The sequence below is a fragment of the Heterodontus francisci genome, chromosome 10, assembly GCF_036365525.1.
Source record: "Heterodontus francisci isolate sHetFra1 chromosome 10, sHetFra1.hap1, whole genome shotgun sequence".
NCBI lineage: Eukaryota > Metazoa > Chordata > Chondrichthyes > Heterodontiformes > Heterodontidae > Heterodontus > Heterodontus francisci.
This window is the reverse complement of record NC_090380.1, coordinates 94,324,733-94,350,936: the sequence shown is the minus strand read 5'-3', so window position 1 is coordinate 94,350,936 and position 26,204 is coordinate 94,324,733. Positions and strand designations below refer to the sequence as shown.

The following is a 26,204-nucleotide window of genomic DNA, read 5'->3' as shown; positions in this document are numbered from 1 at the left end:
ATATTTCCAACAATTATTTCAGATTTCCAACATCCGCAGTGGTTTGCTTTTGTATTAAGGTTAAAAGGATGATGTCCTTCAAGCTCCTGGCACAAAAATAACCATGAAATCCCACTCCTGTCACTTTCAGTAGTAATGCAAATTGGAGAAAAGCAGTACTGAGGATTTTTCCCCAAATATATACTTTATTCATAAAATTTGTAAAAAAAAGTTACAGAACAATTCAAATTGTAGATTTCATAAAGTGCAATAAAGATCATTCTTTCAATACAGAATATGAGGTTCTCACTACCCTTACCAGTTCAGGTTATATTTACAATGTACATTCTGGTGTCTGCAGCCCAAGGGGTTTTACAGGTTGCCATCCCCTCCGTTTACTGTAGCAGGACAACCTTATACAGAGGCCTTTCCCCCATTGAGCCTTTGGGGCGACGGCCCCAATTTTTAGTGCATCACACACTCAGCACGTAGTCCTGAATTTGACTCTCAGTGATAACCCCAGGATGAACCTCAGCACGAAAAGTATTGCAACACTCGCCGATTGTAACCTCCGGCGCCGGAGGTGACGCAACAGAGGAGGCAGGACCCCGGAGGGGGGGAGGTGGGCGTGATTGACAATTGCCCGGATCGGTTTCCAAGGAAGTGACGTAACGGCCAGCGGGTGGTGGGGAGTGGGAGGAGGTGGTGGTACAGCTGTTACTGCAGCTTCAGTGGGTAGAGGGTTTCGGGGACGCAGACCTGCTTTTGCTGCATCGCTCTCAGGTTTGTTATCTTAGAACAGGACATTTAAATCCAGCCCACGGAAGTGCGAGGGAGGCCTCCTGAGGATGGAGCAGTGACCGGAAATTATTTGCTCAGCTTCTCATGTTTGCTCTGTTGTTGGTCGGTGGCTTTTTCTTCCGAGCTGACGGGCCTGAGACAGCAAGCGAGATCAGAGGAAGCTTAACTCTCCGTCCCTCCCACCCCCATAGGATTTGTTTTGTTGCGTTATGCTTGCCGATAATTACCCCTCGAAATGCATGAAGCACATATTGGCAATTATGATTTGCCCTTGTGTCTAATGGGAGAATGGGCTTCGGAGATTGTTAATGTTTTTATTAACTGTTATTATGTAGTGTGCGACTTTTTAATTGGTGGTGGGGTGGGTGGGGGTGGGGACAGGACGTGACTGGTTTAAAAAATCATTTGTTGAAAGAAAAATGCAAAACGATAGTACCTTGGCTACTTAAGTAAATGGAGACTTGAGCTTAAAAAAATTATGTTTGGCAATGTTTGCATGTCATTGTTTCTGATAACCTGCTGTTAAGTCGGATTTAATAAATGAGCTGCGTCTTATCTCTGTCGACAGGGTATTGGACAAGATGGCATTCAGCAAAGGATATCGTATCTATCATAAACTGGATACAGTTTACAGTGTGATAGTAGAAACCCGAAACCGAGAGGACTGTCTGCTGTTTGAGTCTGGAGCTGTGGCCGTTCTCTGTAAGTAATTAATGCAGCTTGCTTCGATTTCAGGCGATTTCCTGTTTTAGTGGAATTATTGGCACCCAGGAAATAGGGTTCAACAATATCTTGATTACTGCTCATTTTTTCTGATACCTGTACTATTGTGAATGACAACATTGAAGTTATCTTCTAGTATTTCATGAGACTTCTGTTTTATTCTGATTTAAGATGCTCAGCTCCCCTTCTGTCCTCCCAGAAGTAAAATAATGTTTTAGAAATTATCAGTAGTTGGGTTAACAATTCAGTTCCTTTAGAACTGTGTCTTCCTTGCATGCTGATAAATAGATTGCTGGGACTGTAAAAATTTATACTTCAGACAAGAGTCTTTTATGCATATCTCCATAAATAAAAGAATAACCTTTTGATTTCCACCCTTTACCTCAGCCCTATGTTATATTGAGCTATGTGAACAGTCTGATTGTCTTGCTCGCTTCTGATATTTGTTATCCTTTTAAGGTGTATATGAGCATCCCATGCTAATTTCCTCCAATTTTCTGCACATGCAGCAAAGTGTCTGGTCTGTTAGTGGTGCATAGTCTTGATGACGTAGCTGAGATTGGGAGCTTGAGAAATGGGAAAGCTGTGGATGAAAGTCTGTGGCTCACAAGTTATAAGCATTGCAGTGCTACACTTGCTTTCTATAAACAAAATCCCTAATGGATGCTTTGTGGAAGAATCACGAAAGGAGTGTTGCTGTGGCCTTGATGTAGAGAATGCAGGAAATACACAGCAGGTCCATCAAGTGACCGATGGACACTTAAGTTAGAGTATCTAACTGACATGAATAAGAATATTATGATTTAGAATGATCATGTTCATAGGACTGAATAATATTAGTGATGCCTCCTTAAGGGGGTACCTGTGGAGCTGTCATTCGGTTGGTGACACTGGGGCACCCAGAGTTATCTTTATTTGTGAAGTAGAAATAGATCTCTGAAACGAATACTGATAAATTCATGCTTTGAGTAGTGATCCTTAGTTTAGATGAAGAGTTTCAATCTGAAATATAAAACAACCACTTCTGTCATCACCTACAGTGCCTTTTCAGAATTCTAGCGTTTGCAGTTTTTAATTGCTGCTTGAAATGTGTATAGTTGGTTCATGTAGTTGTTGGGTGTATTACTGTAGGAACAGGTTGTGTGGTAAGGAAGAAAAAAAATTGGATGATGGATAGTAATTGGTGATGATTCTTATATAAAATCTGGTAAGTTTATTTTGAACTGCTCGGGTGATGTAGTGAAAATGAAAGTTTGTATTTGTGAAAGAAAACCTAATGATATTCAAAGTTGGCACACTGGAATGGTGTCAGTAAGGACGTGTTTGTAGTTGGAAGAATTCCCTATATTAATCCTGTTGGTTACTGCATTTATTTTCCTTTTTTGAGTGAGATGCTCAGTATTTGCTACCTTATGTTGGGATTATGTTTTGATTAGTAGAACAGTATAAATTATTTGTTTTATATAACTTACAGTTTCTGTTCTGTTATTCTAAGTGATAGTTTTGTCACTGCTTGAATCGGGATTGGGTGGGTGGAGGTACAAGGGGGAAGGAAATGGAATGGATTCAGGTAAAACCGAATCCATCTCATCCCACAGTAAGCGTTTCTTGAGCAGCACTGCGGCTGCAAAGAGCCAATGACTCATCACTGATTCAACCTGGATATGTGACAGGGGAATAAAATAAGAATTGGAGCTGGGTAGTCTGGTGAGTCAGAAAGTTATTTCACTTGTGCAAACTGGAAACCTTCAGCTTGTCCAGTGAATGTGATGTCTACTTATAATGTGACTTTGGGTAAACTGATTCAGACAGGGCATTAGGATTTGTAGGTCTTGTGGGGAACAGCTATTTTAAGTTTGGTGTTGAGGCACATTACTGGTAAGTAAGCATGAAAGCTTTAGAGAGCGCACATACCCATAGGTTCTGTATTGGGTACAACACAATCCTTGCACAAACGAGGTTTCTTTTCAAAACATTACTTAAAAAATATTTCCCCATCTGCTTGACTTCAAAAGGTGCAGATTTTAAAAAAGTTGTAAGGAAGTGTGAAGTAGGAAGAATGAAGAGAGGCAATATAAACCTAATGGTACAATTTTAAATGGGGTGCAGGGTACACAAGTCCTTGAGGGTGGTAGGACAAGTTGAGAAGGCTGTCTAAAAAGGCATGTGGGATTCTTTCTTTTATAAATAGAGGCTTAGAGTACAAAAGCAAGGAAGTTATGCTAAACCTTTATAATATAATGGTTAGATCCCAGTTGCAGTATTGTGGCTGGTTTTGGGCAATTTAGGAAGTTTATCAAAGGCTTAGAGAAGTTGCTGTGAAGGTTTACTAGAATGGTTCCATGGATGAGGGACTTCAGTTTCATGACAAGTCGAGAGAAATTGCTTGTTCTCAGAGCAGGGAAGGTTAAGGGGAGATCTTGAAGGATTTTGATGGAGTAAATGAGGGGAAACTGTTTCCAGTGGTAGAATGGTGAGTAACCAGAGGACACAGCTATTGCTCTGGGGATATGCGTTCGAATCCCACCATGGCAGATGGTGAAATTTGAATTCAATAAATAAAAACAAAATTGGAATTTAAAAAAAAGCTAGTCTAATGGTGACCATGAAACCATTGTTAATTGTTGTAAAAACTCATCTGGTTCACTAGTGTCCTTTAGGGAAGGAAATCTGCTAGCCTTAGCAGGTTTGGTCTACATGTGACTCCAGACCCACAGCAATGTGGTTGACTCTTAAATGCCCTCTGAAATGGCCTAGCAAGCCACTAAGCCACTCAGTTGTATCAAAGCGCTATAAAGTCTGGTATTTCTGCACCCTCAAGGACTGCAGTGGTTCAAGAGGCAGCTCACCACCACCTTATCAAGGGCAATTAGGGATAGGCAGTAAATGCTGGCCGAGCCAACAATGCCCACATCCCATGAATGAATATAAAAAGAAAATTTAAGGTGACTGGCAACAGGCAGGAACAGTTTTTTTTGTGCAGCAAGTTGTGCTCTGGAATGCGCAGGCACAATGGACCAAATGTTCCCCTTTAGTGTCGCATCATTCTCTGATTTTATAAATATTTTCAAAATATATTATTGGTTTGGATTGACACTGTATGAAAAAGATGCTAATCCTAGAATAACTGCTCTTTTCCTAAGGTTATTGCTGATGGTCACTGAGCAAACATTATCATTGTTTCTAACTGAAGCAAAATGGGGCATCGCTCTGGGCACAGGCTGTCTGAGAACTTGTGTGATTTTTAAAATAATTTGTAGGTCTTCATGTTAATGTTGACAGGTCTTTGATTTGGAAATACTTTACTATATGGCATATTCTTGCTTTCTCTTCCGTAGAATCATAAGGAGATCATTTGGCACATCTTGCCTTTGTTGTCTCTTTTGAAGGAGCTATCCAATTAGTTCTGCTCCCCTCCGGTGACAGGCATTTCACTCATTACTAATTTAGTTCTATAGGAATTAGTATAACTTTCTTTTTGCTGTAATATAAGGTTTGTAGTAATGCTTATCAGAGTGAGAACAAATAGCAAGTTTTTTTGTTGTTGAAATTACTAAGTTCTACTTCTTTACATCATTGCCTCTCTACTGGAACTATGGGTCTTCGGAGAAATTTATTTCCTTCGGTTCCAGGGCTAGTTAGTAACAATGGAAAGAGACATTTCTGATGGTGAATGTTTCAGGGAGAACTTGGTGTTTGCCTTATCAGGGATTGCATTTACTTACTGTACAAAGGTTAAATGTATTCTGTTCTTTTTGTACTGATTTTCTATGACCAGAAATGTGATGGGAAGCTGTTGTTTCTACAGTAGGGTTTATGGCTTTAAACATCTGTATATAATACTTGAAAAGGATGTAGACACAATGTAGTTGTCAGCCATCTTCACAGGCTGGCTGAAGCAACCTGTTACCTTGCATACATGCATATAAAATGTATGTAAAATTCCTATATATCTTTCGACCCATCTCAAAAAAAATTTAACACTTTTCTGCTTGGAACCTAGTTATTCGTCCTTACCAAAAGAAATAAGATTTGTACTCGTGTTCGCTTTCATTCTTAAGGTAATTTAAAAAGAATGCTGCAACCATTCACTACGAATCTTGAATTGTTCCTGCTTTTCTTTCTGGTAAATTAAAGATGTATATACTCTTACTGCCATTCTGAATATTACAATTCCAATTTCATCTTTAAATATGAGAATAATTCTTACAAATATACAAAAAAAAACTAAAGTTTTTGCTAAGGTCCCACTTAAGAGGTTAGTGTGCAAAATTAAAGCACATGGAATTGGTGATAATATACTGGCATGGGTTGAGAATTGGTTGACAGACAGGAAACAGAGAGTAGGAATAAATGGGTCTTTTTCTGGGTGGCAGGCAGTGACTGGTGGGGTACCGCAGGGATCAGTGCTTGGGCACTAGCTATTCACAATATATGTTAATGACTAGGGTGAGGGAACTAAATGCAAACATTTCCAAATTTGCAGACGACACAAAGCTGGGGGTGGGGGGGGGGGGGTGGGAAAGTGAGCTGTGAGGAGAATGCAAAGAGGCTCCAATGTGATTTGGACAAGTTGGGTGAGTGGGCAAATGCATGGCAGATGCAGTATAAGGTGGATAAATGTGAGGTTCTCCACTTTGGTTGTAAAAACAGAAAGGCAAATTATTATCTGAATGGTGATAGATTGGGAAAGGGGGAGGTGCAATGCGACCTGGGTGTCTTTGTACACGAGTCGCTGAAAGCAAGCATTCCGGTGCAGCAAGCAGTTAGGAAGGTGGATGGTATGTTGGCCTTCATTGCAAGAGGATTTGAGTACAGGAGCAAGGATGTCACTGCAGTTATACAGGGCCTTGGTGAGACCACATCAGGAGTATTTTGTGCAGTTTTGGTCTCCTTACCTGAGGAAGGATGTTCTTGCCTTGGAGGGAGTGCAAAGAAGATTTACTAGGCTGATTCCTGGGATGGCAGAATTGACGTAAGAGGAGAGATTGGGTCGACTAGGTCTATATTCACTAGAGTTTAGAAGAATGAGAGGGGATTTCGTAGAAACCTATAAAATTCTAACAGGACTAGACAGGCTAGATGCAGGGAGGGTGTTCCCTGGCTGGGGAGTCCAGAGCCAGGGGTCACAGTCTCAGGATATAGGGTATGCCATTTAGAACCGAGATGAGGAGAAACTTCTTCACTCGGAGGGTGGTGAACCTGTGGAAATTCTCTACCGCAGAAGGCAGTGGAGGCCAAGTCATTAAATATATTCAAGAAGGAGATAGATATATTAATGCCAAAGGGATATGGGGAGAAAGCGGGAACATGGTACTGAATTAGACGATCAGCCATGATCATTTTTGAATGGAGGAGCAGACCCGAAGGGCTGAATGGCCTACTCCTGCTCCTATTTCCTGTGTTTCTATGTCAAAACCCTGAAATTCAACAACTGTCTATCTCTGTCACCTATCTTATATGCTGCTAGGTCTCACTAAAATAACCTTGTATTATATGTCCTACATCTTGCAGGATGTTTAAATGATGCTACCGTAGTCAAAAAAAATAACTTTTTAAAGAACATCATATAAAGTGGAGGGTCAGCGAATTTGAGGCCATAACTTAATTGTGAAGTTAGATAATGTTGGCAATTTTTTGATAGAATTGCTGCCATAAAATTCACTGGTATCTAGGAACATAGGAACAGATCTAGGTCATTGAGCTCTTTGAACCTGTTTTGCCATTCAAGGAGATCGTGGCTGATCTGTGACCTAACTCCGTATCCCTTAATACCTTTTGGCTAACAAAAAATGATTAATCTCAGTTTTAAAATGAAGAATTGATTTCGCATCAGTTGTTATTTTTGGAAGAGTGTTCCAAACTTCTGCCGTCCTTTGTTTGTGAAGTGTTTGCCAATTTAATTCCTGAAGGGTCTTGCTCTGATTTTTAGAGAAGTCTCGGGACTCCTAGATCGCCCAACCAGAGGAAATAGATTCTCTATCCATCTTAGCTGGACCCCTTAATATCTTAAACTTCAATCAAATCACCCCTTAACCTTCTTATACAATCCTAGTTTGTGTAATCTCTCTTTGTAATTTAATCCTTGGTGTCCAGATATAAATCGAGTAAATCTATGCTGCACTCCCTCCAAGGCCATTATGTCCTTCCTAACTAAGGTGTGGTGCCCAGAACTGTTCACATTACTCCAGATGTGGTCTTACCAGGGCTTTGAATAGCTGAAGCATGACATCTACCCCCTTGTATTCTAGTCCTTTAGATATTAAGGCTGCAATTCCATTAGGTGTTTCAATTATTTTCTGTACCTGTTCACGGCATTGTAGTGATGTATGTACCTGGGCCGCCAAGTGTCTTTGGACCTCCGCTGTTTCCAGCGTGTACCCGTTTCTGTCTTTTTTAGGTCTAAAGTAGATGACCTCGTGTTTGCCTACATTTGTAATTCATTTGCCACAGTTTTGCCCATAACTTAGTCTAACAATATCTGTTTGTACCATTACGCTTCCATCCACACTGCTTACAATGTTATCTATCTTTGTGTCATCGGTATATTTGGATATGAGACTTTCCATCCTATTATCTAAGTAGTTAATAAATATGATGAATAGTTGAGGCCCCAACACAGATCCTTGCAGGACACCACTAATCACATCCTGCCAATTAAGGTACCTGTCCATTATTCCCACTCTGCTGCCACTCAGCCAATTTCCTAACCAGGTCAATAATTTGCCTCCAGTTCAATGGGCTTCAACCTTCGCTAATAATCTCTTACGAGGACTTTATCAAATGCCTTTTGGAAGTCCATATAAATAATATGCATAGACTTTCCCCTGTCCACCACTTTAGTCACGTCTTCCAGAAATTGTCAGGTTCATCAGGCAGGATCCACCCTCTATAAATCCATGCTGGCGCTCTCTGATCAACTGAAAATCTAAGGGATTCAATCACCCTATCCTTAATTATAGACTAGTAATTTCCCAACGACAGTTGTTAGGTTAACTGGTCTATAATTCCCTGGTTTTCCTCTCAACTTCCTTAAATAGCAGGGTGACATGCACAATTTTCCAATCTAAATGAATGGTTCCTGAATTAAGAGAGCTTTGGAAGATTATAGTTAGAGCATTGGAAATGTTATCACCTACTGCCTTTAAATCCCTGGAATGGAAACCATTTGGTCCTGACAATTTGTCACTCTTTAATCGCATTATTTTCTTCATTGCTGAATTTTGGTGTGTTCCTGATTCAGTATTAGTTTCCTTGGGAGTTTTGGCATGCCTGTACTATGAGTATCAGCGCAAAGTAATTATTCAATATTTTCCCATTTCTTTATTTTCATTTGCAGTTGTGAAGTGGCCCACACTGGTCCTGACCACCCTCTTTTACCTGATATGATTGTAAAAAATTTTGTGTTGATTTTAATATCCCTTACAAGTTTTTTTTTCTCATTCTCCCTTTTTGTAGCTCCCTGTTTTGGCCCCCTTTGCTGTTCTTTCTATCTTTCCCATTTTCCAAGATCAGTGCTTTTTCTTTTAGTTTTATTTTGTCTTTTACTACTTTAATTGTCCATGGTTGTCTTTTTTGGCAAGTAGAGATCGTACTCCTTAGGGGTATAAACTCTTTCTGTAACATATTAAATTCTCCTTTGAACACCTCCCACTGTTCTGTTGTTTTACTCATTATCTGTCTCCGTCTTATCACATTGAAGTCAGCCTTACCTTAGGACCTCTCTTGCATTTCTTGCTTTCAAACACCATGTTGAATGCACTCATTATGATCAATTTTAGAAAAATGTTCGCATACCATCAGATTATTAATTAAATCTGACTCATTACTAAATTTAACATGGCATGCCCCCTTCTTAGTTCTAGGATATATTGTTGCCGAAAACCATCCTGGACACAAGAAATTCACTACCTTTTTGACGTGCTAGTCTGCTTGTCCCATTCTATATGAAATTTAAAATCCCCCATTAAAACCATTCTGCCTTTGTTATATGCTTGCCTAATCTCTGTGTTTATGCATTCTACCAATTAATAGCTGCTACCAGGGGACCTATACACAACTCCGCTACATTCTAATATCCTTTTCTATTTCTTAATTCTACCCATAAAGTTTCCAATACCTGTTTACCTCTCGTTTTAGTCCGTCTTACCACCTGAAGTGATTTCATCCTGAATCACTAAGGCTACTCCTCCCCTCTACTATTTTCCCTGTCTTTCCTGTTGACCTTGTAACCTTGTGCATTTTAGTTCCTATTCGTGACCACCTTGCAGTCATGTCTCAGTAATGGCTACCATGTCTTACCTTCCAAGTTGAATTTGTGCCTGCAATTCATTCAATTTGTTCCTTATACTTTGTGCGTCTGTATAAAGAACACTTATTTGGGGCACATACCCTAACCTGTCCTTCAGAATCTTGCATTTATAGAGCACTTTTCATGTCCTCAGAATGTCCAAAAGCGCTTTATGGCCAATTAAGTACTTTTTGAAGTGCAGTCACTATTGTAACGTAGGAAACACGGCAGCCAATTTCTGCACAACAAGCCCCCACAGCTAGTAATGTGATAATGACCAGTTCATCTGTTTTAGTGATGATGGCTGATAGATAAGTATTGGCCAGGACATCAGGGAGAACTTCCTACTCTTCAAAATAGCACCATTCGATCTTTCTTTTATTTCCACTTGATGAAGCCTCAGTTTTCCGCCTCATCCTCCGACAGTGCAGTATTCCCTTCAGTACTGTACTAGAATGTCAGGGTAGTTTTTTTTAATGCTCAAGTCTCTTTAGAGGGGGATTTGAACCCCCAAACTTCTGTCTAAGGTGAGAGTGCTACTCACTGAGCCACAGCTGATACTGAATAGTGACCAGGAGTGGGAGGCTTCCTTGTGTGGTTCCCCTACCCCCAACCCAGACCAGTTAAAAGAATCTCTTCAAACTATACTGAAAACAAATAACTTGGCAAAGACAAAGAATGAAACTTTGGACTTTCTTGGTTCGTATAGCTCAGTGTGACAATAGGCAGTCCATTTGATAAATTAATTATGCCAATTGTGACAAATCTACCTACAGTATGTACTGTTATACAGCCTGTGAAGTGCTGCCAGTTTGAAATCTGAATCCATAGTGGGTTTAATTTGCATTGCGATTGATTTGGATTATAGGATTTGCTGCATTTTCTTGGTCAATTAACGGCTGTTTTTCACAACATTCATTATGTATAGAAATTGGGTACTTTTCAGGGTGGTAGACAGGAGACATTTAAAAAGGGAAAATGTAATATGAGAAAATTCATATCGATTAATGAAATTTTTTAAAATTTCTATATTGCAGGTAAATACACCCTTAACATTTGTGCATGCAAATCATTGTAGTTTTTTCACGTCCCTGTTTTAGCTATATGATTTAGAATAAGAGGCAGTGTTTGGGCCAGTGGCACAGAGCTGGTTAGCACTTAAATGGACACAAATATCTAGATTATTAGTTGAGCACTTAATGTTTAAAGAGTGTGTTGGGACCATTGTTCAGAACGATCATGTCCTTCAAAATCATCCCAAATGCATGCCCATCTGTAATTCAGTCTTAATGTAGATATTTGAAGTTATGGGGAGAAAGCCACATTTTGAATGAGAGAAAAATAATTATTTTGGGGCCTTTTTGCATGCTGGTTAGACATAGTTGGTAGTACTTGCCTCCAAGACAGAAGGTTGTGCAGTCAAGACATTCTACAGCACTTGACCACATAATGTAGGGTGGAACATCATTGCAGTACAGAGGAAATGGTGTACTGTCAGAGGCGCCAACTATCAGATGAGATATCTACCAGTACAAAAGGACATGCATAAACCTCTTGAACTATTTTTTGAAAAAGAAGAGTTCTCCTCAGGTGCAGGTCAAGTTACTCTTTCAGTTACCACCGCCATAAAAAGTAATTGGTTAATTCAATTGTTTACTGCTTGGGATTTTGCTATGCACAGAATGGCTGCTGCCTCTGTAACAGTGGCTGCACTTAAAGTAATGAATTGGTAGTGAAACACTTTGGGGCATCGAAGATGTGATGAAGTGCTATATAAATGCAATTTCTTTCTCATTGTGTATTAAGTTTCATAACTGCGTATAGTTTGAGATAACTATTGGATGTTTGGACTACTGAAAGGTTTTGGATAAACTGCATTGGGTATCATTATCTCTTACTCTAGGATCTTGGTTCTGTAGGAAATGGTGAATTCTGTCCATAAGGGACAGAGTTCCAGGTTTAAAAACTGAGAAGATTACCACTGGTAATCTGTGATGTTCTCCCAGTGTGTAATTCAGTAGAAGCACTTAGAAACAGTGACAAGCAAATAGAATACTAAATGTGTGGAATTCAGCATTTTCATTGAGGGCACATGGGTATAATGAGAAACCTCCAATGAGGTTTTGTATTGGAGGAGGAAACTATGAAATCACTGCTGACCTATTTTAAGTTCTGAGGAAATACTTCACGCCAAAGTTCGCCATGGAATTCTTTTTTAAAAACACATGAACTATGGCAAACAGAATTCATAGAACCATGGAAATTTACAGGAAAGGAGAGCATTTACCTGTTGTGCCTTAGCTGGCTCTTGAAAGAGCAGTCGTGTTTAGTCCCACATCCTGCTTTTTGTTTGTAATCTTGTAACTTCCTCATCCTCAAGTACCTGTGTGAAAAAAAAATTCTCCTCATCTCCTCTCTAAATCTTTTGCCAATCTATGACCTAGATATCACCCACTCATCAGATGAAATAGTTTTTCTCTGTATATCAAAATCTCCCGTCAAGTTGTTGAATAAAATGCGAAGTCAAGACTATCAACAACGACTCATCAGTCAATCTGTAAATTTTATGTCAGCAGAATAAAAGAGTGAAACAACTACACTACATTTTTTCAGTTCCACTTTATAATTGCAAAATTTACTCGTACTGAAGTGCAGTTTCCTGATCAAAGAAGCCAGCTGTCATGTTCATTCAGTACATTAATGGCAAAAGGCTACCTTCATCCAAACCTGTCTTGTTAAAATGGTAGACTTGACAGTTCTAGCAGCTTAAACTACAAGTAGTTTCTGTCATCATTCTTTGAAAGCTGGAAAACCTCAGCCCTATATTGTGTCAACTGACCGGTGAGAGTTTGATCTGATTGCTGTTCTTCACATTCTGAAGTGACTAGGTAACATAGATCATGACTGGTGTTCTCACCTTGTCCAGAACAACCGAACAAAAGCACCAAAGGACAAAAATCATTTATTGGGGTGGGTGCGGAGAGGGTAAGGGGAAGAAAATTATTTCACTGAGTAAGTGGTAATTCTGTAGAACAGGTTCCTTAGGAAGTTGGTTGAAGCAGAAAGTGTTGTTTCATTCAAATTGTAATTAGAGAAGTCTCAGAAAATATGCTTTGGTATACAGTGACTGAGTAGTTTGAGACATGTAATGTATTGTAAGTGTAATGTGCTTGGGTGAGACAGGTAATTTTGGACCTATGGTTCCCAAAGCTCCCTACCATGGGATTTTCCTGTTGTAGGCTAATTGATAGTGTTACATGGGTTTTTATTTTTGTATTAAAAACTTAGAATTATGTGTTTTTAAAAAACTGAAAAAGGATTTTTCAGTGGACATTGACACCTGCAAATAGCTGAAATTTTTGGATGTTTTGAAAAGGAAGCTGAAGTTGTATACAAGGACAGGAAAGCAGGCAATTTCTGGGAAACCAGCCTGAGGTTGACCTCAGAGCAACTCTTTGAATGACAAGGGAGACTCTATGTCTGGACATGTGACCTTTTCAGGAAGGTTTTGCTTTCACTTTGGACCCTTTAAAAAAAACCAGTGAGTTGGACAAAGAGCAGGCATTTGAAATTTGGTTTTTGACCTGCATGGAGATCAGAGAGGAAGATCCAGAAAAAGTGTTACCTCTTTCTGTACAGGGATCCTGCATCTCTTGAGAAGAAACCCTGTATTTCAAAGGTGGCAGATTCCTATTGGCTCTTGTCTTTGAAGAATCCCTGCATCAAGTGTGGTTTCTGCTGCCTCCTGTGTTTTAAGAAATCCTGAAATCTGAAGGAATCTTCTACTGCTATCCGGCTGCTGTAAAACCTAAGACCTGTTGCTACACCCCTGATGGAAGACCTATGTGAAGCCTGCTTCAATTAAATTGCCTTGAACGCCTACCCATCACAGACTGTTCATCAGTCTCGCCTGGAGAGACTTCGAGTGGCATCTGACTATTTGACTCTGGGACACCTCATCAAACTGAAGAACTTCCTACCAGAACGTGACAAACTAAGTTTTATTATTCCTTCTATTCCTATGAAACAGCTGTAAACCAAAATCTTATTTTCCCTGGTTAACTTTTTGAATGTATGTGTGTTTGCATGAGGGCTAGGAAAATAAGGAACTTTTTGTATATAGATTTATCTCATTGTTGGTTAAGATTTGTTTTTATAATTTGTTGTTGATTTAAAGAAACCTGGTTGGTGTGCTTTATTCTGGGGGACAAATAGAGTATGCAATTGGCTGTCTTTCGGTGGGTGGGAAAATTTATTGATATGCTGTGACCTGTGGAGAAGTGGGATTGAATTAACAGTGCACTCTTCCCGCCTGGGTCTTAATGATAGAGATTGATTGCCATGACTAATCAGCAATTCCATTATTACTTTGTCATACAACTGTGAGGATGTTAGCAAGCAAATTACATGGATCTTGATTTTTTTTTGGTCTAGCAGTTTATATGTCTGGAAAGGCAATTTTGGAAGGCAGTTGGAGGCAGCTACCCTCACCCAATATGACACATACAAAACAAAATACACTATCTTTGTATAAGTCCTTGATTAGGTCTCATTTAGAATACTGTTTACAGTTTTGACTCCCTCGCATGGTGGGTAATGGAAAAGGTTCAGAGGAGAGCCACTGGATTGATAAGTAATTTTAAAGCTATTTGTCATTGGGTGTGAAAGTGGCAGTAAAATCATTCATTAGATTAAAACTGAGTATGCTGAAATGCCTATAATAAATAGTGGCATCAGTGTGTTGAAACATCTCTAATTTTCAATCAAAGTGTGAATGGAACTTATCAATTTTCTGTGAAATCTGGACTAATGCTAAAAACATGATTTAAGAAGCCCTGAATATGGCAGTTTGCCCTTGAATGTGCGGGTTGTCTTCCAAGAAGCAATATTGTTTTTCTGTGGTGAGGCTTTTTTCAAGGCTAAACAGTGAAAATGCTACATGCGATAGTCTTGAGCAGTAATCTGTCCTCTTGGACTATTTAAAATGTAAGAGTATACTTTGGCACAAGTATCTCCCAAAATCATTGTCAAAAATGGAACTTAAATGCACAGCTTTTGTGGCCATTATTACTCAAATCATTTTGGTTACAGTACTTTCAAGTTTAAACAGTAGAAAATATTGTTTCTTTGGTTCGATCAGTGCAAAGCTCTAATCAACCCCTGAACCAATGGAGCATATCTAATCAAGCCTAGAGGTGACCGTAGCACTGAGAAGGAATAAGCTTTTACAATGTCATCTGCGAAATCTGTTACATGAATGCATTTTGCACGAAATCCAAATACACAGGTTGTGGGATAATTTGCAATTTATACCATGAGTGAGGAAGTTAAAGTGATGCTCACATAGTTCGTTAATGTTTGGTAATTTGTAAGGTATTCCTTAGCTAAGAATACTGTAGTATAGCCTGTTCCTGCCCCACTGAACCTATTCCTATCTTGACTCTATTTTCTCTCTCCTGATCCAGTCTCCTCCAACCTACATCCATGACTTGTGTGACGCCCTATGTCATTTTTGACAATTTCCCAGTTTGCTGGCCCTAACCACCGCCTCTTCACTATGAATGTCCAATCTCTCTAGACATCCATCCCCCACCAGGACGGTCTGAAGGCTCTCTGTTTCTACCTTGAGCAGAGACCCAACCTGTCCCCATCTACCACCATGCTCCTCCACCTTGCTGAACTTGTTCTCACATTGAACAACTTCTCCTTTAGCTCCACTTACTTCCTCCAAATAAAAGGTGTTGCTATGGGTACCTACATGGGTCCTAGTTATGCCTGTCTTTTTATGGGGTATGTCGAACATTCCTTGTTCCAGTCCTACTCAGACCCCCTCCCCCAACTCCTTTTCCAGTGCATCGATGACTGTCGGTACCATTTCCTGCTCCCGCCCCGAGCTGGAAAACATAATCAACTTTGCTTCCAATTTCCATCCTTCTCTCACTGTAGAGGCCTGCTTTAGGTCGGGAAAAAGAAACTGACCCAAACCCGACCAAACCACAGCGGGCCCGAGCCCGGCCCGACCCAAATCCGCCACTAGTCGGCCCGACCTGACCATTCCTTTACTTGCGTTCCTGACATCGAACCTGTAAGAAGCTGCAGCGCATGCATGTGACTTCATAGTGATATCAGTCACTCACTGCGCAGACTCAGTTTTGTCCCGGACTCCAAGCTCAGGTAAGTTTTTTTTTTTAAATTTCAACACTTACCAGCAGAGCACTTATTGTGTGTGTCCGGCCCGACCCGACCCGACTCCATCAGGACTCTCCCTGACCCAACCTGAGCCTGAAAGCAGGCCCTGGAAGATGGGCCCGACCTGACCCAAACCCGACACATGTCGGGTTCGGGTCGTGTAGCAGGCCTCTATCTCACCATCACATTGTCCATCTCCAACACTTTCCTTCCTCGACTTCTCTGCCTCCGCCTGTGGGAATAGGCTGTCTGTTAATCATTATAAGCCCACTGATTCCCACACCTACCTTGACTACACTTCCTCACATCCTGTATCCTGTAAGGATTCCATTCCATTCTCCTAGTTTCTCTGTCTCTGTTCATTTGTTCTGATGATTTCATAACAGCTCTTCTGATATGTTTTTCTTTTCCTCAGCCCCACTGTGGATGACAGGGCCCTCAACCATGTCCAACCCATTTCCTGCACTTCTGCCCTCACCCCTTCCAAACCCTCCCAGAACCGCGACAGGGTTCCCCTTGTCCTCACTTTCCACCCCATCAGCCTGCAGATCCAAAGGATCATCCTCTGCCATTTCCGCCACGCCAGCGTGATGCCACCACCGAACACGTCTTCCCTTCCCCTCCCCTGTCAGCATTCCAAAGGGACCCTTTGTGACACCCAGGTTCACTCCTCCATCACCTCGTCTCCTTTCATGCAATCACAGGAGGTATAATACCTGCGCGTTTACCTCCTCTCTCCTCATCATTCAAGGCCCCAAACACACCTTCCAGGTGAAGCAGCAATTTATTTGTAGTTCTTTCTATTTAGTATACTGTATTCGTTGCTCACCAGGCAGTTGCCTCAACATTGGGGAGACCCAATACAGATTGGGTGACTGCTTTGCGGAACACCTCCGCTCAGTCTGCAAGCATGACCCCAAGCTTTCAGTTGTTATTTTAATTCTCCACCCTGCTGTCATGACCACATTTCTGTTCTTGGCCTGCTGCAGTGCTTCAGTGAAGCTCAGTGCAAGCTCGAGGAGCAGCACTTTGTTTTCCGATTCAGCACTCTACGGTCTTCTGGACTCAACATTGAGTTCAACAATTTCAGAAGATGACTGGCCTTTTTTTGTTTTTATCTTTTTTTTTTACTGTATTTTATCTGACTTTTTAACCACGTGCCTGTCTTAAACTTGTTTTTCATGCTTTTGCTTTCGGACAGAGCTGCTCATTATTTTGCCATCAACACTCTCTTGACTAATCCCTTGCCTTTTACTACACCCTTTGCCTTTTGTTCCATGACATCTGTCATTTGATCTCTCCAGCCCTCTGCCCTATCACACGCCTTCCCTTTTGTTCTTTTCCGAACCCCCCCCTTCCATTTGCTCAAAGCCTATTACCTTTGCCAGTTCTGATGAACGATCACGGATTGTTTCTCTCTCCAGAGATGCTGCCAGACCTGCTGAGTATTTTCATCACTTTCTGTTTTTATTTCAGATTTTCAGCATCTGTAGTATTCGATTTTACTTTATTTCTGTCCCTGCTGTGCAATGAACTGTTGAACTCAGGAATGTTTGTTACAATTCGAAGTGTTTTCAAGAGTCAGAGTTGTGACAAGTATACTCGTAGCAAGTCTGGCATCATTTGAAATTGCCTGAGACTGTACCAGTAGGCTCTGTGTAACCATCAACTGGTGATTTATCTAGTCTGTATTTTTTTTTCAATTTGTGAAACAAAACTTGAAATTGCTAATGTAAGCTCTGAAAGATGTTAGAGCATTTGAAGCAGCAGAGAATTTCATGGCATGGACCTCATACACTCCAATTTTTTTTCTGCCTTTCAAAATGGAATAATTTCAATTTTGGGGCTTTTTATAGAGATTTTTTTGAAATCATTATCTGTTGATTTCCATTGTGATTCAACTTCCCAGTCTCTCTGTCCTGTTTCATTGCTTGCAAACTTAAGAGGCATGCCATGAATTTCACAGAGGAAGAAAGGGAGGAACGACAAGTCTCTGGGGGAAGCCAAGAGAAGTTACCAGGTTTTCATTGAGCTAGGTTTTAATGAGTTATTTTGAAGGCAGTGATTTAAGGAGAGTTTCATAAAGTAGGACTGAGACAGCTGGAGTTTTGCCACTAATCGGGAAGGGCGGGTGTGAGATTATATAGTAGACCTGAGTCAGAAGATCAAAGAGCCTTGGAGAGTCCAGAAGACTTGGAAGGTGTTTCAAACACAAGATGTGGTGAGGCCTTGAGGGGATTTGTGGATGAGGACAAGGATATTAAAAATGATGTATTGGCGGACAGGGTACCTGTGTCGGGGCTTAATTTGGATGAGGATGGAAGTGACTAGTAGCAGTTTATGTAGGGCCGAGGTTGACAAGGAAGGCGTATTAAAGAAATTGAGCCAAGAGGTCCAAAAGTATGGATAAAGCTTTCGGTGACTCGGGTGAGATGGAGGAAAAGGCAGATGATAGGGCAAAAGTAAGCGTAATTGGTGATGGATGGGATATGGCGTTTGAAGTAAATGAGTGATTCTAGTTGATTAGAAAAATGCTATTCCTTCTGCGCTGTAACAATTCTTTGATTCTGTGAAAATGGTCAGAAGAATGATCCTGAAAATTACAAGTCTGTTAATTTTAAGCATAAACAATCCCCCAGCGTTTAGTGGGTGTGTGAGCAGTACAGTATGGAGCCACATAGACCAGAATGTCCCATTTTTGATCACTGTGCTAAGTAACCATCCAGAGTAGCAACTGGGGGACGATGACTGGTCTTAGTCCTCTTAAGTCTACATAGGAGAAAAATTGAATTTGTAAACAGCAGAGGTTCTTGCACTGATTCTTGAGGTACTACTTTTGTTACCACCATCCAAGTTCCCTATTTAACAGTTCGACCACATGCATTACTTTTATCTGAAGCATTTTTACTATAGCAACAAGTCTTCAGTGAGGCTGCTTTATCAAACAGTATCAAAATATATGATCAAATTTTCACCCATTTCCTAAAGGCGTGAATCTTGCTGGGAGCATTCGCAGACTGGCTGCGCATTGATACCTCTTTCAGGTGACCATTGTTTAGGTTTGAACCGAGAGAGGAAGTAACACTCACTTTCCAGCTGATCTCATTGAGCAACATTTGGGGCTGTGAACACTGATTTTATTCCTCCGTAGCCTGAGAGAACTGAGATCAGTTATCGTATCCCAATTGCTGTTCTAGGTGTTTACTTTGCACAATAATTGAAAATTGGATTATCTTAGTCTATGTGGCCTCATTCTGTACTACCTGCATACCCACACAGGTATAAATGTTAAACCAACAGACTTTGTAATTTTCATGATCATGCTTCTGACCTTTTTAAAAAATTTGATAAGCTATTTTCCAATCAACTTGTATTACTTGCACATTTAATGAATTATGAGTTACTTCTCCCATTGACTCCCTACCTTTACCCTTAATTAACATATTTGACTACATTTTAAATCACTCAATATTTAAAAATTGATTTTTCAGGGTTTTAAGGGACCTTTTTTTATTTTAAGACCTCATGGTATGAATGTATCAATGCATATTACATATACCTGTAAATTGAGTAATGCTTCTGAATTTCAGTTGCTACTTCTAGGCAGGTGCAGAGGCTTAAGCTATCAGAAATAAAATGTAAATTCTTGTTAACAGTTTTGCACTGCAAATTATGCTGAAATTTTTGTTGAATTATTGTGAACATGGTTTGCATTTTGTGTATCTAATTTACATCTATCGTAATATGAATTTTTTGACACTTCTTGACTTGAAGGAGCATTTCAATTTAATGAAAGTCGACATACTACTTGTTGATCAACAATGGTACTAATTCTGAGTGAATCAGTTTTAAATTGTTGAAATGGATTAGTGCAGATCACTGGCAGATCTGACAGTTTGACTTGTTCTGTAGGTAAAGCAAATGATACCACTGCATCAGCATAGATCACATTTCCTGTGTTCAGTCTTTGCTAACATGCAGTTTGGGAAGCACCGTCTGTTCTGTACAGGAACAGATAAGCATAATTTAAACATTCAATATATGATTGAATTCCCCTTTTTAAATTCCTTATCCCACTTAAATTAAAATTTTATTTCTGATCTTTCATCATAACTGTTATGGGTTGCCTGAAGACCAGTTTTTCCTGTGACCTGGGGAAATATATGGGAAAGTAAGGGTGGGGAAATCTTTCAGAAAACAGAAGCTTGATGAGTTTGGGGAATTAAATCCAAAACCTGTCTTTGTCAAAAGTGTACATACTCTTAGTTACCCAAGTAAATAAAGTCGTGGTTCTGTCAAAAGGAACCTTAAACTATCTTCTTTTTTTCTTATTTTCTTTTTTACATTTTTTACAACCTTTTTTTGCATTTATTTCATTTCATCTTAGTTTGTTTACCCACTGTTTTTTTTCATGTTTGCACTTGCTGCTGCTCAATATTTAGTCCGTTAACACCTTTTCTATACTAATGCTTTGTCTTTCAACACACCATTAACATATTGTTTGCCTTTGCTCCATGACCTTTTGGTCAGCTATGTGGCCTTGTCCGATCTGCACCTTCTCCTTTGTTATCTCTTGCCCCACCCCCACCTCACTTGTTTATAACCTGTGACATTTTTAATATTTGTCAGTTCCGAAGAAGGGTCACTGACCCGAAACGTTAACTCTGCTTCTCTTTCCACAGATGCTGCCAGACCTGCTGAGTGGTTCCAGCATTTCTTGTTTTTATTTCAAATTTCCAGCATCCGCAGTATTTTGCTTTTTTACTTAAACTATCGAGTATTTTTTTTAACCCTGGAGCAAGTAACACACGTATGGCCCTTGTGAAGTTGCTTCTAGCATTTGTAAAACTGTATAGCATGTTTCTGTGCCTGAACATACATTCATAAGGATCGTTTGTACCCCAGTAATCTGATGTCTGACATTTATTGCATTATCAATTTATGTTCTGTGTAAAGTTTGTAAAACCTAAAAATTAAAGAGCAGGCAAATGAATATTTCACTGAAATAGACAAGTTATCAGCAGTTTCTGTTACTGCAACTGTTTGCTTTTATCTTTAATAGGTGAATTATTTGTTCAAATGGTACAAGCAAGCTATTAAGCAATCAAAATCCAATTACAGTGTTCAGCCAAGAATAATTAAATGTTTCCACAGCACAGTGCAAAGTCCGGATACTTTAATGTATGCAGTTACAAGAACAATTCTGTCAGCAAAATCACAAAAGCCCATCATGTCCGCGCTAGCTGTCCGAATGAGCAGTTCACCTAATGCCATTCCCCTATCTTCTCCCTGTAACCCTGCACTTTCTTCCCTTTAATTCCTTTTGAAGGCCTCGATTGAACCTCCTTCCATCATACTCTCAGGCAGTGCATTCCAGATCCTAACCACTTGCTGCGTGAAAAAGTTTTTCCACATGTCGCCATTGCTTCTTTGGCCAATCACTTTAAATCTATGCCCTTTCATTCTTAATCCTTTCACGAGTTTTTCCCTATCCACTGTGTCCAGGCCCCTCAATTTTGAATACCTCTATCAAAGTTCCTCTCTGTCTTCTCCAAGGAAAACAGTCCCAACTTCTCCAATCTGTCTTCATAACTGAAGTTCCTCATCCCTGGAACCATTTCTATACTCTCTCCAGTGCCTTTACGTCTTTCCTGAAGTGTGGAACTCAGAACTGGGCACAGTACTCCAGCTGAGGCTGAACTAGTGTCTTCAAGTTCATTATAACCTCCTAGCTCTTGTACTCTATGCCTGTATTAATAAAGCCTAGGACACTGTATACTTTATTAACCATGCTCTCAACCTGTCCTGCCACCTTCAATAACTTATGCACATATACACCCAGGTCCCTTTGCTCCTGCACCCCCTTTAGAATTGTGCCCTTTATGTTGTGTCTCCATGTTCTTCTGACCAAAGTGAATCACTTCACATTTCTCTGCATTGAACTTCATCTGCCACTTGTCTGCCCATTTCACCAACTTGTCTACTCCTTTTGAAGTTCTACACCAGCCTTCTCTCAGTTCACAATTGTTCCAAATTTCGTATCATCTGCAAATTTTGAAATTGTGCCCTATACACCAAAGTCTTGGTCATTAATATCTATCAGGAAGAGTAAGGGTCCTAACACTGATCCTGGGGAACTCTACTACAAACCTTCCTCCAGCCCAAAAAGCATCCATTAACTGCTACACTCTCTTTCCTGTCACTCAGCCAATTTGGTATGCATGTTGTTACTGCCCCTTTTATTTCATGAGCTATAATTTTGCTCATGTTTGTTGTGCAGCACTCCATCATATGCCTTTTGGAAGTCCATGTACACATTAACAGCATTGCCCTCATCAAACCTCTCTGTTACCTCTTCAAAAAAACTCCAGCAAGTTAGTTAAGCATGATTTTCCCTGAATGAATCTGTGTTGGCTTTCCTTAATTAACCTGCATTTTTCCATGTGGCTATTAATTTGGTTCCAAATTATTGTTTCTAGAAGTTTCCCCACCACCAAAATTAAACTGGCCTGTAGTTGCTGCGCTTATCTTTGCATCCTTTTTTGATAAGGGTGTAACATTTGCAACTCTCCAGTCCTCTGGCATGACCCCCGAGTCTAAGGAAAACTGGAAAATTATGGCCAGTGCCTCGACAATTTCCACTCTGACTTCCTTCAATATCCTTAAATGCATCTCATCCAGCCCTGGTGTTTTCTCTGCTTTAAGTACAGACAGCGCATCTAACACCTCCTCATCAATTTTAAATCCTTCTAGTGTATTAATTACCTCCTCTTTCACTGTGGCCTAGGTGGTATCATCTTCCTTGATGAAGACAGATGCAAAGTATTCATTTAATACTTCCAGCTATTCCCCCCTGCCTCTATGCGTAAATCCCCCTTTTGGTCCCTAATCTGCCCTACTCCACCTTTTACCATCTTTTTGTTATTTATATGCCTATCAAAGACTTTGGGATTCCCTTTTTATGCTAGCTGTTGTCTCTCCAATATTCTCTTTGCTTCTCTTATTTGCTATTTTAATTTCCCTCTGCACCTTCTATATTCAGCCTAGTTCTCTATTGTCTATCACCTGTCATAAGCATACTTTTTCTTCATCTTCACCTCTATCTCATGTCATCTGGGGAGCTCTGGATATATTTGCCCTGCATATCCCCTTCAAGGGAATATACCTTGACTGTGCCCAAACTATCTCCTCTTTGAAAGTAGGCCATTGTTCAGCTTCTGTTTTTTTTCCTGCCAACCTTTGGATCTGGGCTAAATAAATTGGAATCTTTTTGCCCCATTTGAAGTTGGCTTTCCCCCCCCCCCCCCCATTAAGTATGTTTACTCTAGATTGTCTTTGTCTTTTTCCATAACCAGCCTAAACCTTATGATACAATGATCACTATCCCCTAAATGTTCTCCTGCTGATATTTGATCTACTTGGCTCACCTCATTCCCAAGAACCAGGTTCAGCAGTGCCTCCCCTCTTGTTGGAGTGGAAACATACAGCTGTAGAAAATTTTGCTGAATACACTGTAGGAACTCTTGCTCCTTTCTGCCCTTAACACTAGTACCAGCCAGTCTATATTAGGATAATTAAAGTCCCCCAATATAACTACTCTATATAATTCTTGCATCTCTCTGTAATTTCCTTGCAAATTTGTTCTTCATCCTTTCCGATAGCTAGTGGCCTATAGACTACACTGAGCAATGTAATTGCACATTTTTTGTTCCTTAGCTCTAGCCAAATAGATTCTATCTTTGACTCCTCAAGGATATCCTCTCATTCCATCACTGCAATGCTCTCAATCAATACTGCCACTCTTCCCCCTTTTTTTTTCCTTTTCTGTCTTTCCTGAACACCTTGTATCCAAGAATATTTAACACCCAGTCCTACCCTTCTTTGAGCCAGGTTGCTTTACACATCATACTTCCAAATGTTAATGTGCGCCTGTAACTCACCAGTCTTATTAACCAGACTCAGTGCATTCACATACATGCACATTAACCGTGATTTAGACTTTATTACTTTCTCCCTTACTCTGACCCAACCTAATAACTTACTATTCCCTATTCTAATGCTATCTGTGTGCACCTTGGCATTCCTCTCTGATATTTCCTTCTGGTTCCCGCATCCCTGCCAAGTTAGTTTGTTGCTTGTTAGCTTTGATTTGATGCAGTGTTGTTTTGTAATGTAAATTTTTATACTGAAAGCTGAAATCTGTGAACTAGAAATCAATGCACAGCTGGCACAGTAAAGATTATTCCTATTGCCAAATTAAACATTTTCATGAGTCAGGGTCAAAATTAAAAGAAAAATAACTTGCATATCTCAAAATTATTTATAGCCGATTAAATACTTTTGAAGTGTAGTTACTATTGTAATGTAGCAGATATGGCAGCCAATTTGCATCCTGTAAGGTTCCACAAACAGCAGTAAAATAAATGATCAAATTATCTGTTTTAAGTCTTGGTTGAAGGATAAATATTGGTCAGGACGACAGGACAACACGCCTAGTCTTCGAATTGTACCCTAGGATTTTTTAGATTCAAACAGGGTTTCAGTTTAATGTCTCAATGAAAGTACGACATGTCTGAAATGCAGCAGTTCCAGTGCCGCCTCGATTATGTGCATAAGTCTCGGTAATGGGGCTGACTCGGAGACTAGATGCTGCCACTGAGCTAAGACTGACACCTAAAATTTAAGTCTTAATGGAAACGATAGTCCTCCCCCCCACCCCCACCCCCCCCCCCCCCCCCCTGCCACACACACAACCTTGGGCATCCTGGCTTTGCTGGATTGCTTTTCTCACAATTACGATGGATGAAAAGTTGCAAATATTACAGCTCACCATTTCATTATTAATAAAAATGGTATTTCTTACTCCTTTGTCTTGAAATATCTCAATCAGCAAAGTTTAGAGAGAATGTGAGGCCAGCTTTTGCTCTGACAAGCTCCTCTTCCTTATCTGTGTTACCCCCTTGGTGATCTCATTCATAAGTATAGGGTTAGCTTCTATATGCTGCTGATGTCCTACCTCTCTTAACCCCATGACCACCTCTGTGCTGTCTGTCATAGATGAGTTAGAATTTCCTCCAACTGAAAATTATGAAGAATGAAGCCATTGTTTTCGGCCCCATAATAAACTTCACACTTTCCATTGAGTCCATTCCAACTCCCTAACATTCTTGCTGAGGCTGACCAGACCATCTGATACAACAGGGTCTTATTTGACCCAGAGCTAAGCTTCAAATCCCCCATTATATTCGTCAAGTAGAATGCTTACTTTCATGTCCACAATATTATCTACCTCACCCCAGCTACTACTGAACCCTTAGCCACTTCATTGCCACCTCTAGACTTGATTTCTCGAGTCATCTCTCATCTTCTATCCTGTGTAAGCATCAACTTGCTTAAAAATTAAGCCTCTTCTGTTTGGTCCTGTAGTCAGTTCCCCATTATGTCTATTCTTGCTGCCCCCACCAATGCATCAAATTTAAATTGTATCCTTGTCTTGAAATCCCTCCATGCCTCACCCTAACATCTTTGTAGCTTTCTGCAGACTTGTATTTCTTCCCTCACCCTTCAACCCTGGACTTGTTGCATCACCCACCCCACCCACCCCCCATACATTTGTGGCTCTACTCTTGGTCGTTAAAACCTACAGCCGCCTTCACCTTACTGTCAATCCCTCTGCCTAACCACCACCCCAGCTCCAGCCTCTTCCCTTTAAATACCTTCTTCGACTGAGCTTTTAATCACCTTTCTAGCTTGCATGCCATGACTCGATACCCAGTCCTTTATTCATTTTATCTCTATTTCTATAAACTTTTTTCTCCCCTCTGTGTAAAGTGCTTTGGAACATTTTCTTTGTTGAAGGGTGCTAGATACACATGCAGATTATTTTTGTTTTAAAGGTAATATCATTGATGCCTTGAACGTTTGTGGTAGCCTTTTACTATTAGCTTTATACTTTTGTTTTGTTTCCTACAGCATCAGCAGAGAAAGAGGCCATCAAAAACATGTACACCAAACTACTAGATGCATATGGCCTTTTGGGAGTTTTGAGGTTGAATCTTGGTAAGTAGCAAAGTGACTTTCATTCTGTATAGAATTTTAGTTGTATCTAATTTCAACATTATCTTTATTATTTAACATTAAGGTAATCTTTAACAAATGAAAATTTTGAGTAAACATATTGCTGTTATCAATCATCTGATATTTGTAGTACTCTTTTATGTCA

The 26,204-nt window shown here is 40.1% G+C and overlaps 1 protein-coding gene across 5 annotated transcripts in view; it reads left to right on the top strand.

Moving 5' to 3' along the window:
* Positions 1 to 651: 651 nt before the first annotated feature.
* synj1 (synaptojanin 1) overlaps positions 652 to 26,204 on the top strand; it is a 124,146-nt gene continuing 98,593 nt past the window's right edge. For 4 of the 5 annotated variants that reach the window (XM_068041074.1, XM_068041071.1, XM_068041073.1 and 1 more), the window contains exons 1-3: positions 653 to 762; positions 1,349 to 1,482; positions 25,955 to 26,041. In XM_068041074.1, coding sequence (XP_067897175.1) covers positions 1,362 to 1,482; positions 25,955 to 26,041 — 208 coding nt within the window. In that variant the 5' untranslated portion in view covers positions 653 to 762; positions 1,349 to 1,361. Of the gene's footprint in view, positions 763 to 1,348; positions 1,483 to 25,954; positions 26,042 to 26,204 lie in introns of all 5 variants that reach the window. The other variant, XM_068041070.1, reaches the window with a different exon arrangement.